At 54.6% G+C, this 14,125-nt stretch overlaps 1 protein-coding gene across 2 annotated transcripts; it reads left to right on the top strand.

The window, feature by feature from the left end:
• The first annotated feature begins 3,602 nt into the window (after nt 1–3,602).
• Nucleotides 3,603–13,329, top strand: ZNF835 (zinc finger protein 835). Of its 2 annotated transcripts, none has more exons than XM_030912948.1 (2): nt 3,603–3,785; nt 11,318–13,329. In XM_030912948.1, exon 2 carries the CDS (start codon nt 11,365–11,367, stop codon nt 12,928–12,930), a length of 1,566 nt encoding a protein of 521 aa, XP_030768808.1. In that variant the 5' UTR covers nt 3,603–3,785; nt 11,318–11,364; the 3' UTR covers nt 12,931–13,329. The 2 variants fall into 2 exon arrangements, with proteins under 2 accessions (XP_030768808.1, XP_010385330.2); XM_010387028.2 differs by having other exon boundaries at nt 3,622–3,810.
• The last annotated feature ends 796 nt before the right edge of the window (nt 13,330–14,125 follow it).

Below are 14,125 nucleotides of genomic sequence, written 5' to 3'. Positions count from 1 at the left end.
TCGCTCTGTCGCCCAGGCTGGACCGCAACGGCTCAATCTCAGCTCACTGCAACCTCCGCCTCCCGGATTCAAGTGATTCTCCTGCCTCCTCCTGGATTCAAGTGATTCTCCTGCCTCAGCCTCCCGAGTCGCTGGAATTACAGACTCCCATCACCACGCCCAGCTAATTTTTGTCTTTTTAGTAGAGACAGGGTTTCACCATGTTGTCCAGGCTGGTCTCGAACTCCTGACCTCAGGTGATCCACCCGCCTCAGCCTCCCAAAGTGCTGGGATTACAGGCGTGAGCCACCGAGGTCTTTAAAAGCAAGAGAATTCTGACTCATGCTACAGTATGAACTAAAGAAACACTACATCAAGTGAAACAACCAGTCAGAAAATGACAAATATGGTGTAATCCAACTTCTCTAATGTACATAGAGTGCCCACATTAATACAGACAGAAAGCAGAATGATGGTTCCAAGGGCCTGGGAAGGCGGACATAGGGAGTGCTGTTTAATGGGTACCATTTCAATCCATTTGTGTTGACAACTCAGAATTCTGTGGTCTGGGTGATTTGTAAACAATAAACATTTATTTCTCCCAATTGTAGAGACTGGGAAATCCAGGATTATGGCGGCGGCAGACTTGGTGTCTGCTGCAGTCCCATTTCAAATAGATTGCTTCATCTAGGGCTCCTCAAATGGTAGAAGGGACAGCAAGGCAATTAATGCCCTCTTAGAAGGTGTTAAACCAAGCCTGGGTGCAGCGGCTCATGCCTGTCATCCCAGCACTTTGGGAGGCTGAGGTGGGTGGATCACCTGAGGTCAGGAGTTCAAGACCAGCCTGGCCAACGTGGTGATACCCCGTCTCTAGTGAAAATACAAAAGTTAGCTGGGCGTGGTGGCACATGCCTGTAGTCCCACCTACTAGGGAGGCTGAGGCAGGAGAATCCCTTGGATCCGGGAGGCGGAGGTTGCAGGGAGCCAAGATCATGCCACTGCACTCCAGCCTGGGTGACAGAGTGAGACTTTGAAGGTGCTAATCCATACATGAGAGCACGACCCTCTTAATGTAATCACTTCGCCAAAGGCAACACCACAACGGGAATTAAGTTTCAACTCATGAATCTGGGAGGACATTCAAACCATAGCAGGTCCCATTTCAGTGTTGCAGGACTGAAAGAATCCTGGCACGTGATGGTGGAGACCATGCAAACAGTGAGAATGGGCTAAATACCGCTGACTGGGCATTGAAAAAATGGTTCGAATGGTAATTTTATGTTTTGCCATGCTTTTATGTTCAAGGTTAATGTTGGTAAGACAATTGCTTAAAATGGTAAATTTTATGGTGTGTGTATTTCGCCACACTTAAAAATTGCTGATCATGGGGGCTCACGCCTATAATCCTAGCATTTTGGGAGGCCGAGGCAGGTGGATCGCCTGAGGTCAGGAGTTCAAGACCAGCCTGGTCAACATGGTGAAATCCCGTCTCTACTAAAAATACAAAACTCAGCCAGGCATGGTGGTGCACGCCTGTAATCCCAGATACTGGGGAGGCTGAGGCAAGAGAATCGCTTGAACCCAGGAGGTGGAGGTTTCAGTGACTCGAGATGGCACCACTGCACTCCAGCCTGGGCAACAATAGTGAAACTCCATCTGAAAAAAAAGAAAAAGGAAAAGAAAAGTTTAAAGAAATGTCTACTTACTTTTACATTATGCTAGAATGCCACCTATTGATGGCAAAGGCACTGATATCATAATACATTGCCTCAAATTAGAATAAAAAGAGAAGACAGGCTGGGCGCGGTGGCTCAAGCCTGTAATCCCAGCACTTTGGGAGGCCGAGACGGGCGGATCACGAGGTCAGGAGATCGAGACCATCCTGGCTAACACAGTGAAACCCCGTCTCTACTAAAAAATGCAAAAAACTAGCCGGGCGAGGTGGCGGCGCCTGTAGTCCCAGCTACTCGGGAGGCTGAGGCAGGGGAATGGGGTAAACCCGGGAGGCGGAGCAAAAAAAAAAAAAAAAGAGAAGACAAAAGATATCTTACAATGGGTATGTTTATATATGGTTTGTTTGTTTTTTGAGGCGGAGTCTTATCCTGTAGCCCAGGTGGGAGTGCAATGGTACAATCTCGGCTCACTGCATATCTTAATGAAATAAAATAAAAATATATGGTGACGATGGGCCGGGCGCGGTGGCTCACGCCTGTAATCCCAGCACTTTGGGAGGCCGAGGCGGGAGGATCACCTGAGGTCAGGAGTTCGAGACCAGCCTGACCAACACGGTGAAAACCCGTTTCTACTAAAAATGCAAACATTAACCGGGCATGGTGGCAGGTGCCTGTAGTCCCAGCTACTCTGGAGGCTGAGGCAGGAGAATCGCTTGAACTCATGAGGCGGAGTTTGCAGTGAGCTGAGATCCTGCCATTGCACTCCAGCCTGGGTGAAAAGAGCAAGACTGTCTCAACAAAGAAAAAAACAAAAAACAAAAAACATTTCACAGACAAGGCACAGGGAGGTTAAAGCACTTGAAGGAGTTTTCAGGGGGCACCAAGAAGCTTGCATTTCAGGTGTGTGTTCCTTGTGCTTCAAGGAGCCCATTTGGCAAGGACTATTCCTGCGGGGAGGGTGGGAGTAAAACTGGATTTCCTGGGTCTGCAGAGCTGAGGACCCCAACCTGGTTTAGAGTGACTTCTTCGTGGCCCCCGTCCCCCTTGATCCCAGAGCCTTCCACTGGAATCTTGTCTTTTTTCCTCTTATTTTTAAAGGGATAGGTTAGTTCTGAGCAGGATTGGTCCTTCCTTCTGTGATGCAACAGTGCCCTCAAGTGATTCAGTGAAGCTTGAAATGTATCTTTGCAAGTGACTGAAGAACAAAGTAATATTTATCATGATTTACATTTTGCCTGCTTCCTTTTTTCTTTTGATTCTTTGGCTAAAGTAGGACTTGGTAATTTGTTCTAATTGTACTTAGAACCAACATTTATCTCAACAGTCTTCCTCAGTCAGTTCTCTCTCCACACCCCTTCCTGTCCAATTCCCATAAGACTCCTGCTGTGGAAAGTGTTGTTGTTGTTTTTGAGACGGAGTCTCTCTCTGTCACCCAGGCTGGAGTGCAGTGGCGCGATCTCAGCTTACTGCAACCTCCGCCTCGTGGTTCAAGTGATTCCCCTGCTTCAACCTCCGAAGTAGCTGGAATTACAGGCACGCGCCACCACGCCCAGCTAAGTTTTGTATTTTTAGGAGAGATGGGATTTCACCATGTTGGCCAGGCTGGTCTGGAACTCCTGACCTCAGGTGATCCACCCGCCTCGGCCTCCCAAAGTGCTGGGATGACAGGCGCCCGGACTCAGCTGTCTTCTTTCTAAGTCTGTGGGCTCGGCCTCACCCCCTGAGCAAGAAAAAAGTCCCACCCCTGAGTCAGTGCTGGGCGGGGCTCCGGGCAGCCGCCCGCCCTCCTGGGGACCCCAGGGGCCAGAGCCGGCAGACCTAGGGCGTGCCTACGCTTAGCCTTCTGGGAGTTGTAGTTTCGATGACCCAGACTCTGCAAGCCTTAGTCGCGGTACCGGCGAGCGCGCAGCGCCTCCTGGGAGTTGTAGTTCCTAAGAGCCGGGCGGGCCTGATGCGCAGGCGCAGTCCATCTGGGCCTGGAGCGCTGGCCACTCCGCAGTGGCAGAAGTCTTGACCTTCGCTCCTCTAAGGAAGGAGGTCCCAGGGTTTGTGTTGGCCCAGGAGGACCCGAGACTGAGTAGAAGCGGAGCCGACTCCACCAGGCTGGGAGGGGGCCGGCCGGCGCGTTCGGAGGTGATCCCGGGAGGCGAAAGTAACGGTGTGTAGTGTGCGCGTGCGCGCGTGTTCGTGCAGGTGTGTGACCGCGTGTGAGCCCGTCCCTGTGTGTCACTGTGTCTGCACCTGCTCACTTGGCGGTGCCAGCCCGTCACTGTGTCTGCACAGGCTTACTCGGCAGTGCTAACCTGTGCAGGTGTGTGACTACCTGTGAGCCCGTCCCTGAGTGTCACTGCGTCTGCACCTGCTCACTCGGCGGTGCCAGGCCGTGCAAGTGTGTGACTGCCTGTGAGGCCATCCCTGAATGTCACTGTATCTGAACCTGGTCACTCAAAAGTGCCAGCCCAGACTGGTGTGTGACCGCGTGTGAGCCCGTCCCCGAGTGTCGCTGCGTCTGCACCTGCTCACTCGGCGGTGCCAGGCTGTGCAGGTGTGTGCCTGCCTGTGAGCCCGTCCCCGAGTGTCGCTGCGTCTGCACCTGCTCACTCAGCGGTGCCAGCCCGGGCAGGTGTGTGCCTGTCTGTGAGCCCGTCCCCGAGTGTCGCTGCGTCTGCACCTGCTCACTCGGCGGTGCCAGCCCGGGCAGGTGTGTGACTGCATGTAAAGGCATATGACACTTTATCGGTGTGTCATGTGCTCGTTCATGTCAAGCGGTGTCTGCGATTCGCAGCATTTCACATACACGTGTCACTGACTTTGGGCAAGTCCCAAAGTTCTCCTGGATGTGAGGTGTGTGACCCCACGTGTGCATGTCTGGGTGTGCCATTGTGTAGACTGGCTCGGCCTGCCAGCACAACGATGGGTGACCTGGGTATGCGAGCCTGTAGAGTGCCATGCTGTCTGAAGTGTGTGCATCCACACACACACGATGGAGACGCTGCACACGTGGGCTTTGGCCATGCTGGAGCTCTGTCCAGTGTGACTGCACACGTGTCCAGACATCCCCTGTGGGTGTGTCCCGGTGATGGCCTGCCTGTGTGGAGCAGGTGGTATGTGTGACCTTGTCCCTCCCTGTGCACCTCTTCACACAGGGATGCTATGTGTGGGGCTGGGTGTGTGGCTACGTGTGCCCAGGACCCTGTGTGCATGTGTGAGTGTGGCTGCAGGTGAGGGCTTCCCACCTGCCTCCTTGCATAGGGGTTGGGAGTGTGACTGTGTGTCCCTGGATATGGGTGTGGGTGTCTCTGCATGTCTGTGTGTGTCTGGGCGGGTATGATTGTGTATGACCCTGTGTGTGTCAGAGTGTGACGTCATGCATGTGTCTACCTGTAATCTTATAATAAGAAATATATGTTTACTCTTTATCCCCAGCTCCTGGTACCAGAGCCCCTAAAACCCTTAGAATTTCCTGAGTGACAAGGGTAAAAGGAGTGTCTTTTGCAGCTCTTAATAAGCCCCTTTCAACCACACCTCTGTTTATGCTAATGGAGGACTCCTGGTAGACCCCTAAGTACATTTATGCTAATGGAGGACTCCTGGTAGGCCCCTAGGATGGACTGGTTGCCAGGGGAGGTAGCCCTGATGAGCATTCCAGCCTTCAGCCAGTCCCTACCTCCTGGGAGGGGAGAGGGCTGGAAATTGAGTTCATCACCGATGGCCAGTGTCATCACACCTATGTCAGTCACGCCTGTGTCATGGAACCCCCATAACTGCCCTAAACTTAGGGTTTGCCGAGCTCTGGGGTTGTCGAGCACCCAGAGAGGGCACAGTGCTCTGAGCCCCTCCCCATACGCTGCCCTGTGTGTCTTCCATCTGGCTATTCCCGAGTTGTGTCCTTTATTGGAAACCAGTAACAGTAAATAAAGCGTGTCCCTGAGTTCAATGAGCTATGTGAGCAAATCACCAAACCCAAGAGGGGGTGAGGTAGCTTTATGGCTGGTGGCTGCCTGTGCCTCCCAGCCAGAGCAGACTGGAGACTTGGTTGTTGGTGTGGAGAAAGCCCACGTGTCAGAAGTGCTGGGAGTAGACAGCTTTCTTCTACTGCCCCGGAGCAAGCCTGTGTCTCCCCTTGGGCTCCCGTGTGTGTGTGCACAATGCCCCAGGTTTACCCAACCCCGCTGTGAACCCACTTGCCCTCCCCCCACACACACGAGGTGGGTACCCCTGCACACTCTGAGGATGCTGGTGGACGTGGTGCCCGAGCCGACCCAGCCTGGTCCCCACCAGCTGAGTTCTTACCAGCACACGTGACTTCCTGTGTGAGCTGACCCCCACCCCGCTCTACCTCGTCTTCCCAGCCTTGCACCTCAGTTGCTGTGTCCAACCCCACAACCCCTTTACCTTTCCTCTACCACCCTTGTCACTGTCCTGCTCTGGGACCTTTGCACTTGCTGTGTTCTCCACTCTGAACACAGACATCATCACTCCCTGCCTCAGGGCCTCCTCTTGTCCTCTTGCTGAGGCACAGGCTGCGGGAAGAACACGTCAGGCAGAAAGAATAGCCCAAGCAAAAGCCCTGTATTGACCAGGTGTGGTTGGTGGTGCCTGCCTGTGATCCAGGCCCTTTGGCAGGCTGAGGTGAGAGGATCACTTGAGCCCAGGATTCCCAGGGTACAGCGAGCTATGATCACACTACTGCACTCCAGCCTGGGCAACAGAGCAAGACCCTGTCTCAAAGAGAAGAAAGGAAAAAAGCCCTATTTTAGGTCCTTTGGGGTGTGACAGAATGCCATACTCTGGTGGCTTAGAAACAGCACTTATTGGCCGGGCACAGTGGCACACGCCTGTAATCCAGCACTATGGGAGGCCAAGGCGGGTGGATCATCTGAGGACAGGAGTTCGAGACCAGCCTGACTCATATGGTGAAACCCCATCTCTACTAAATACAAAAAAATTAGCCAGACATGGTGGCAGGCGCCTATAACTAGGCTGAGGCAGGAGAATCACTTGAACCCGGAAGGCGAAGGTTGCAGTGAGCCAACATCGTGCCATTGCACTCCAGCCTGGGCACCAAGAGCGAAACTCCCTCTCCAAAAAAAAAAAAAAAAGGAAGAAAAAAGAAAGAAAGAAACATCATTTATTTCTGCACAGTTCTGGAGGCTGAAAGTCCAAGGTCAAGGTGGTGGCAGGTTTGGTGTCTGGTGAGGGCTGCCTCCTGGTTCATTGACCGGGCCCCCTCTTGTTGTGTCTTCATTTGGAGGAAGGGGCAAGGGAGCCTTCCAGGTCTTCTTTTGTAAGGGCAGGAATCCAACGCCTGAGGGCTCCAGCCTCATGTCATCACCACCTCCCAGAGGCCCCACCTCCCAGCACCACCACAAAGGGTTAGGATCTCACACAGGAAGTGGGGAGGACAAGCTTCAAACATAACCTGCCCAGCAGCAGCAGGAGTGTGCCCGGAGGACGCCGTGGCTGTGGCTGCAGCAGCATGAGCGCAGTACAGGGAAGGCGTCGTTGAGGATGAGGACAAGGGCTCAGGGAGAAGGCTGGCTTTTGAGGGAGCCATTCGGGGTTTTCAGCAGGAGGACAAATGAGAGGAAGGACAGTGAGGCCAGGCGGCCTGGGTGTAGGCCCTGGGGTGGCCGCGTCCGGAACCTCTCCCAGGGAGAAGCTGGTGAACCTCTGTGTGGTGCTGCACAGCCCTGCACCCGCACGCTGGCGGTTACCCCTGCGTCCGTGCCTTGCAGACATTCCCATGCCTGCGAATCGCCGGGCTCTTGTTCCCAAGCAGATTCGAATCGGGCCCAGGGAGGGCCTGAGCTCTGTCTGTGTCACAGGCCCCCAGGCAACGCTGAGGTTTCAGGCCAGGGTGGAGCCGTGCTGAATTCAGAGTGGAAATCGGGGACAAAGTGTTAAGGCTGCAGGACTCGGCCTCTGTGACACTGTGATATAACAAGGAATGTATCTTTGGTCTCCGCTGCAGGTCCCTAGCATAGATCTCCTAAAACTCTTGTAGACTGCGGAGCTAGGAGGAGCTTTCATTCCAATATTTGGTCTTTGATCCCAGTTTCTGACACAGAGCTTCCAAATGCCTTGGAATTTCCTAGGAGGGTCTTTTGACCTTTTTTTCTAAAGAGGTGACTCTCGGTGGGTTCCTGGACAGCCTCAGGATGGGGGTGGTTGCCACAGGAACCAACCACTTGATCTGAGGGTTGGGACTTTCAGCCCCACCCCAACGCCTACCTCCGTGGAGGGGAGAGGGCCTGAAGGTTGAGCTGATCACCTATGGCCAATGAGTCAATCAATTCTGCCTACATAAGGAAGCTGCCATAAAAACCCAAGAGGACAGGGTTTGGGGAGCTTCCAGACAGCCGAACACGTGGAGGTTCCTGGAGGGTGCCCCCAGGGAGGCCAGGGAAGCTCCACGCCCCTTCCCCCATACCTTGCCCTATGTAGCTCTTCATCTGTATCCTTTAAATGATCCTTTGTATTAAACCAGTAAATGTAAGTGCTTCTCTGAGTTCTGTGAGTCACTCCAGCCCATTAACTGAGCCCAAGGAAGCAGCCGTGGGAACCCTGATTTATAGGTCAGAAGTGCAGGTGACAACTTACTGCTGGTGACGGCCATCTGAGATGGGATAGGCTTGTGGGACTGAGCCTCAGCTTGTGGGGTCTGCACCAATATTGGGTAGACAGTGTTGGAATGGAGGTTAGTTGTGGGATGCCCAGCTGGCATCTGCTGGAGTGGTTGTTGCTGGAGAGAAATTCCCACACGTGTGGGTGACCAGTGGTGAAGAGTCCTGTCCTGAGTGGTGAGAGTAGGGAAATCACCGGGGGTTATGCCTATACCTCCCACAACTGCAGGTCATGCACCTGCCCCGTGTGCCCATTGAGAGGAGAGGGATGTCACCTTGCCTGGATCCCTCTGAGATTGAGAGCCTGGATGTATGACCCACCCTCCATGCATCCTTCCCAGGTTTCCTGTCCCTGGTGTGTGTTTCTGTGTTCCACACACACCCTGTCGCCCTGTCTCTGCTGGGATGGGGACTTGAGGAGAGCTCAGAGGCTGTGAATGCAACTTTGGGCACAGCAGGGAGCAGCGTGCAGGCATTGATGGGGGTCTGTAGACAGAGCGATGTAATGCAGGGGTTGGGGGGCACTGGACCTTCTGGATCCAAACCAGCAGGGTCTTTCCGGTGTTTGCGGGAGTAAATCTTCACCCCCAGGATGAGCCAGAGAGGCCTCCACTCAGCCCCTGATCCCAGAGGGCAGAGCTCAAGGCCCAGCACTGTCTGCTGTATACACACAGCCTACTAGTTGGTTCAGGGAATGCCTGTGTGTGAGGGGCTGAGCCCACACTTAACATGAGGCCAAGCTTCCTGAGAGCCCCACCATGGCCCTCAGGAGAAAGGGAGGCTGGAGCCCTGTTTAGAGAGAGAAAACCAGGCAGAACCTCAGAGCAGGTAGCCACTTACCTGCAGCCACACAGCCTGGAAAGGCCCCCCCAGCAGTATGAGCCCCTCCTCTGGGGCTAGCCCCAGCACGATGGATCCACAGGCAGCTGCCTCCTTCCCTCTCTCAGTAACAGGCAGTCATTTGTCCGTCTGTCTTCCTATTCTATTAGAACTAAAGTATCAGAAGTCAGTGGTGAGTTTCTGTCCAGCGTGCAGGTCCAGTGTACACCAGGCAATTGGTATAAATCCTTCAGCATCACAGCCCCACTAGAAGTAAGTAAATGTATGGCTTCCGTTATGGCTTTCTAAAAAGCACAGTGATTTCCTGGGCTTACATAAAAACAGATCCCTGTTTTCCTCTGAGAATGTGGAAAGCACAGACAGGGTAACCTACAACAGCTTGAGGTCACCATCTCTAATGAGGACCCTGGGCCCAGGGGCCAGCTTGAACCTCTGAGCCTGGGAGACCCTGGGCAGCTCCTTCACTGCCAGAGCCCTGTAGAAGGGGGGCATAGTGAGTTGAATAGTGTCCCCCATAATGTGAAATCTGGGATCGCTGTTGGCTGATTCTGTGTGGGGAGGGCTCTCTTCCTGGTTTACAGACGGCCGCCTTCTCCCAGTGTCCTCACACGCAGAGAGGGCAGAGAGAGCAGAGAGTAAGTGAGCCCCCTGGAGTCTCCTCTTATAAGGACACTAATCCTATTAAGAAGGGTGCCTCATGGCCTAATCATCCTCCAAAGGCCCCACATCAAACACTGTCACACTGGGAATTAAAGTTTCAACTGATTTTTTCCCCAGAAAAGAAAACTGTCTTTCCAGGTATCTTAGCTCCGGCTTACAAACAAACACACACATCACAGATTAGGTGGCTGAAGCAACAAACACTTATTTCTTCACAGTGCTAGAGGATGGGAGTCCGAGATTAGGGTGCCAGCATGGTCGGGCCAGGCTGAGGGCTCACTTCCTGGCTTGCAGATGGCTGGCTGCCTTCTTGCCATGTGTTCACCTGACAGCGAGCTCTGGTGTTGCTTCCTCTTCTTATCAAAACATTAGTCCCGGCCAAGCGCAGTGGCTCACACCTGTAATCCCAGCACTTTGGGAGGCCAAGGCGGGTGGAACACGAGGTCAGGAGTTTGAGACCAGCCTGGCTAATATGATGAAACTCGGTCTCTACTAAAAATTCAAAAATTAGTCAGGCATGGTGGCATGTGCCTGTAGTCCCAGCTACTCCAGAGGCTGAGGCAGGAGAATTGCTTGAACCCTGGAGGCAGAGGTTGCAGTGAGCCAAGACTGTGCCACTGCACTCCAGTCTGGGCAACAGAGCAAGACTCCATGTCAAAAAAAATAATAATAATAATTAGTCCCATTGTGGGGGCCCCACCCTCATGACGCCTTCTAAACCTAATCACCTCCCAAAGGCACCATCTCCAAAAAGCATCACCTTGGGAGTTATGGCTTCCATGTATACATTTTGAGGGGTACAATTCAGTACACAGCACCAGATTACAAGGCCATATTTTAAGAGCTGACAGATTCATGTTTTTCTTTTAATTTCAGGGATGTTTTAAATTTGTTTTTAGTTCCATTAAATCAGTGATTCCCAACTGGGGGCAATTTTGTCCCCAGGAGAGGGGACACCTGGCAGTGTCTGGAGACTTTAAAAAAAAATTCAGACAGGGTCTCACACTGTCACCCAGGCTAGAGGGCAGCAGTGTGATCACCACTCACTGCAGCCCCAACCTCCTGAGCTCAGGTGATCGTCTTGCCTCAGCCTTCTGAGTAGCTGGGACCACAGGTGCCCAACACCATACCTGGCTAATTTTTTTTTTCATTTGTAGAGATGAGATCTTGCTGTGTTGCCCAGGCAGCAGACAGTTTGAGACAGTTTGCTGGTCTCAAACTCCTGGGTTCAAGCAACCACCTGCCTTGGCCTCCCAAAGTGCTGGGATTACAGGCATGAGCCACCACATCGTTGTTACAACTCGGGGATTGAGGGGTAGTGTCCCTGGCATCCAGTGTGGACAGACCAGGGACGCTGCTCAACATCTCACAACCCACAGGATGGGTCCTGCCACACCAAATTATTGGACCCAAAATGTCATTGGCACAGAGGTCCAGGGACCCCAGGCTAAGTCTTTCCCAGTTCAGCTGTTAGCCATTTTTCCAGCTCAGGACAAGTGACAATGTTTAATTTTCTTTTTTCTATCTTTTGCCTTTCAGACCCAGAGAAGAGATGTGAGATCAAGACAGCAGCCCAGGGATCGAGGATGGAGGGACTCTTGAGCGTCGCCCTCCACAGCGCAGAGTTGGAAGGAAACTGGAAACGCCAGGGCCGGCTTGAGGACCTGCAGGAAAACCAGGAAAGCTGTCCAGAGCCAGAGGCCGTGGCCTGCAAAGGAGACCCTGCTGGGGACGACATCCAGGAACGCGATGAATTCAGCCGAATCCCAAGAACCATATCGAGCCCTGCTGCTACCCAAGCCAGTGTCCCCGATGACAGCAGGCCCCAGAGGTGCAGTGCGCCCGGGAAGAGCCGGAAGCAGAGGCATCCTGACAGCCGCCAGCGGGAGAGAGGTGGCGGCCCCAAGAAGCCGTGGAAATGCGGGGACTGCGGGAAGGCCTTCAGCTACTGTTCCGCGTTCATCTTGCACCAGCGAATCCACACCGGGGAGAAGCCGTTCGCGTGCTCCGAGTGCGGCAAGGCCTTCAGCCAGAGCGTGCACCTGACCCTGCACCAGCGCACGCACACGGGCGAGAAGCCCTACGCGTGCCACGAGTGCGGCAAGGCCTTCAGCCAGGGCTCGTACCTGGCGTCCCACTGGCGCACGCACACGGGCGAGAAGCCGCACCGCTGCGCCGACTGCGGCAAGGCCTTCACGCGCGTCACGCACTTGACCCAGCACCGGCGCGTGCACACGGGCGAGCGGCCCTACGCGTGCACCCAGTGCGCCAAGGCGTTCCGCAACCGCTCCTCCCTGATCGAGCACCAGCGCATCCACACCGGCGAGAAGCCCTACGAGTGCGCCGCGTGCGCCAAGGCCTTCCGCTTCTCCTCGGCGCTCATCCGCCACCAGCGCATCCACACGGAAGACAAGCCCTACCGCTGCGGCCAGTGCGCCAAGGCCTTCACGCAGATCGCGCACCTGACCCAGCACCGGCGCGTGCACACGGGCGAGAAGCCCTACACGTGCCAGGACTGCGGCGCGCTCTTCAGCCAGAGCGCCTCTCTGGCCGAGCACCGGCGCATCCACACGGGCGAGAAGCCCTACGCGTGCGGCCAGTGCGCCAAGGCCTTCACCCAGGTGTCGCACCTGACGCAGCACCAGCGCACGCACACCGGAGAGCGGCCCTACCCCTGCCACGACTGCGCCAAGAGCTTCAGCAACCGCTCCCACCTCCTCCAGCACCGCCTCGTGCACACCGGTGAGCGGCCCTACAGGTGCCTGCAGTGCGGGGCCGCCTTCAGCCACGTGTCCTCGCTCATCGAGCACCAGAAGATCCACACCGGGGAGCGGCCCTACAAGTGCGGCGAGTGCGGCAAGGCCTTCAGCCAGGGCTCCTCGCTCACCCTGCACCAGCGCACGCACACAGGCGAGCGGCCCTACGCCTGCCCCGAGTGCGGCAAGGCCTTCAGCAACCGCTCCTACCTGATCCAGCACCACATCGTGCACACCGGGGAGAAGCCCTACGAGTGCAGCGGCTGCGGGAAGGCCTTCAGCTTCTCCTCCGCGCTCATCCGACACCAGAGGACACATGCAGACAGTGCCGGACGCCTTTGCCCAGCTCCTACGCCTGACTCAACACCTGGGCTCTCACAGGGAGAAGCCTGTTAACAGGGGTGCCCTAGCAGAAATCCGCGTGGACCAGCAGAAGATTAAGAGCAGAGGTTAACTGGGGCCGTGTACACCAGGCGCTGCACTAACTGCATGCCTCCTTTCCTACCTCACAATGCTGTGGGGGAGATACTGTGTTATCCCCAATGCTTCCTGTGAGGAAACCGAGGCTCAGAGAAGCTTGTTAACTTGCCTGAGGGCACAAAGTGGGGAAGACACAGGGCTGGGACTGTACCTCAGTCCCAGGTACCTCAGTCTGTATCTGCCAGACTCCCCTGTGGTCTCCCTGGTGCAAAATTATAAATGGGGCACAGGCAAGTAGACCTGCAGAAACACCTATGGCTGGCCTTTTCTTTCTCTTTCTTTCTTTCCTTCCCTCCCTCCCTCCCTTCCTTCCTTCTTTTTTTTTTTTTTTTTTTTCGAGACAGAGTCTCAGTCTGTCACTCAGGCTAGAGTGCAGTGGTGCGATCTGGGCTCACTGCCACCTCCGCCTCCCGGGTTCAAGCGATTCTCCTGCCTCAGCCTCCCGAGTAGTTGAAATTACAAGCGCCTGGCGAATTTTTTTGTTTGTTTGTTTTGAGGCGGAGTCTCGCTCTGTCACCCAGGCTGGGGTGCAGTGACGCAATCTCGGCTCACTGCAACCTCCGCCTCCTGGGTTCAAGCGATTCTTCTGCCTCAGCCTCCCGAGTAGTTGAAATTACAGGCGCCTGGCGAATTTTTTTGTTTGTTTGTTTTGAGGCGGAGTCTCGCTCTGTCACCCAGGCTGGGGTGCAGTGACGCAATCTCGGCTCACTGCAACCTCTGCCTCCCGGGTTCAAGCGATTCCCCTGCCTCAGCCTCCCAAGTAGCTGGGACTACAGGCACGCGCCACCACACCCGGACTAATTTTTTTATATTTTAGTAGAGGCGGGGTTTCACCATGTTGGCTAGGATGGTCTTGATCTCCTGACCTCGTTATCAACCCGCCTTGGCCTCCCAAAGTGCTGGGATTACAGGTGTGAGCCAATACACCCGACCTAATTTTTGTATTTTTAGTAGAGGCAGGGTTTCACTTTGTTGGCCAGGCTGGTCTCGAACTCCTAACCTCAGGCGATCCGCCCACCTTGGCCTCCCAAAGTGCAGGCCTGAGCCACTGTGCCTGGCCAGCTGGCCTTTTCATTGTGGATTTTATTATTGAGTAAGCACTTGCTCAGTA

This window comes from Rhinopithecus roxellana, chromosome 12 (assembly GCF_007565055.1).
Source record: "Rhinopithecus roxellana isolate Shanxi Qingling chromosome 12, ASM756505v1, whole genome shotgun sequence".
Lineage (NCBI taxonomy): Eukaryota > Metazoa > Chordata > Mammalia > Primates > Cercopithecidae > Rhinopithecus > Rhinopithecus roxellana.
This window is presented reverse-complemented; position numbering and strand designations above follow the sequence as displayed.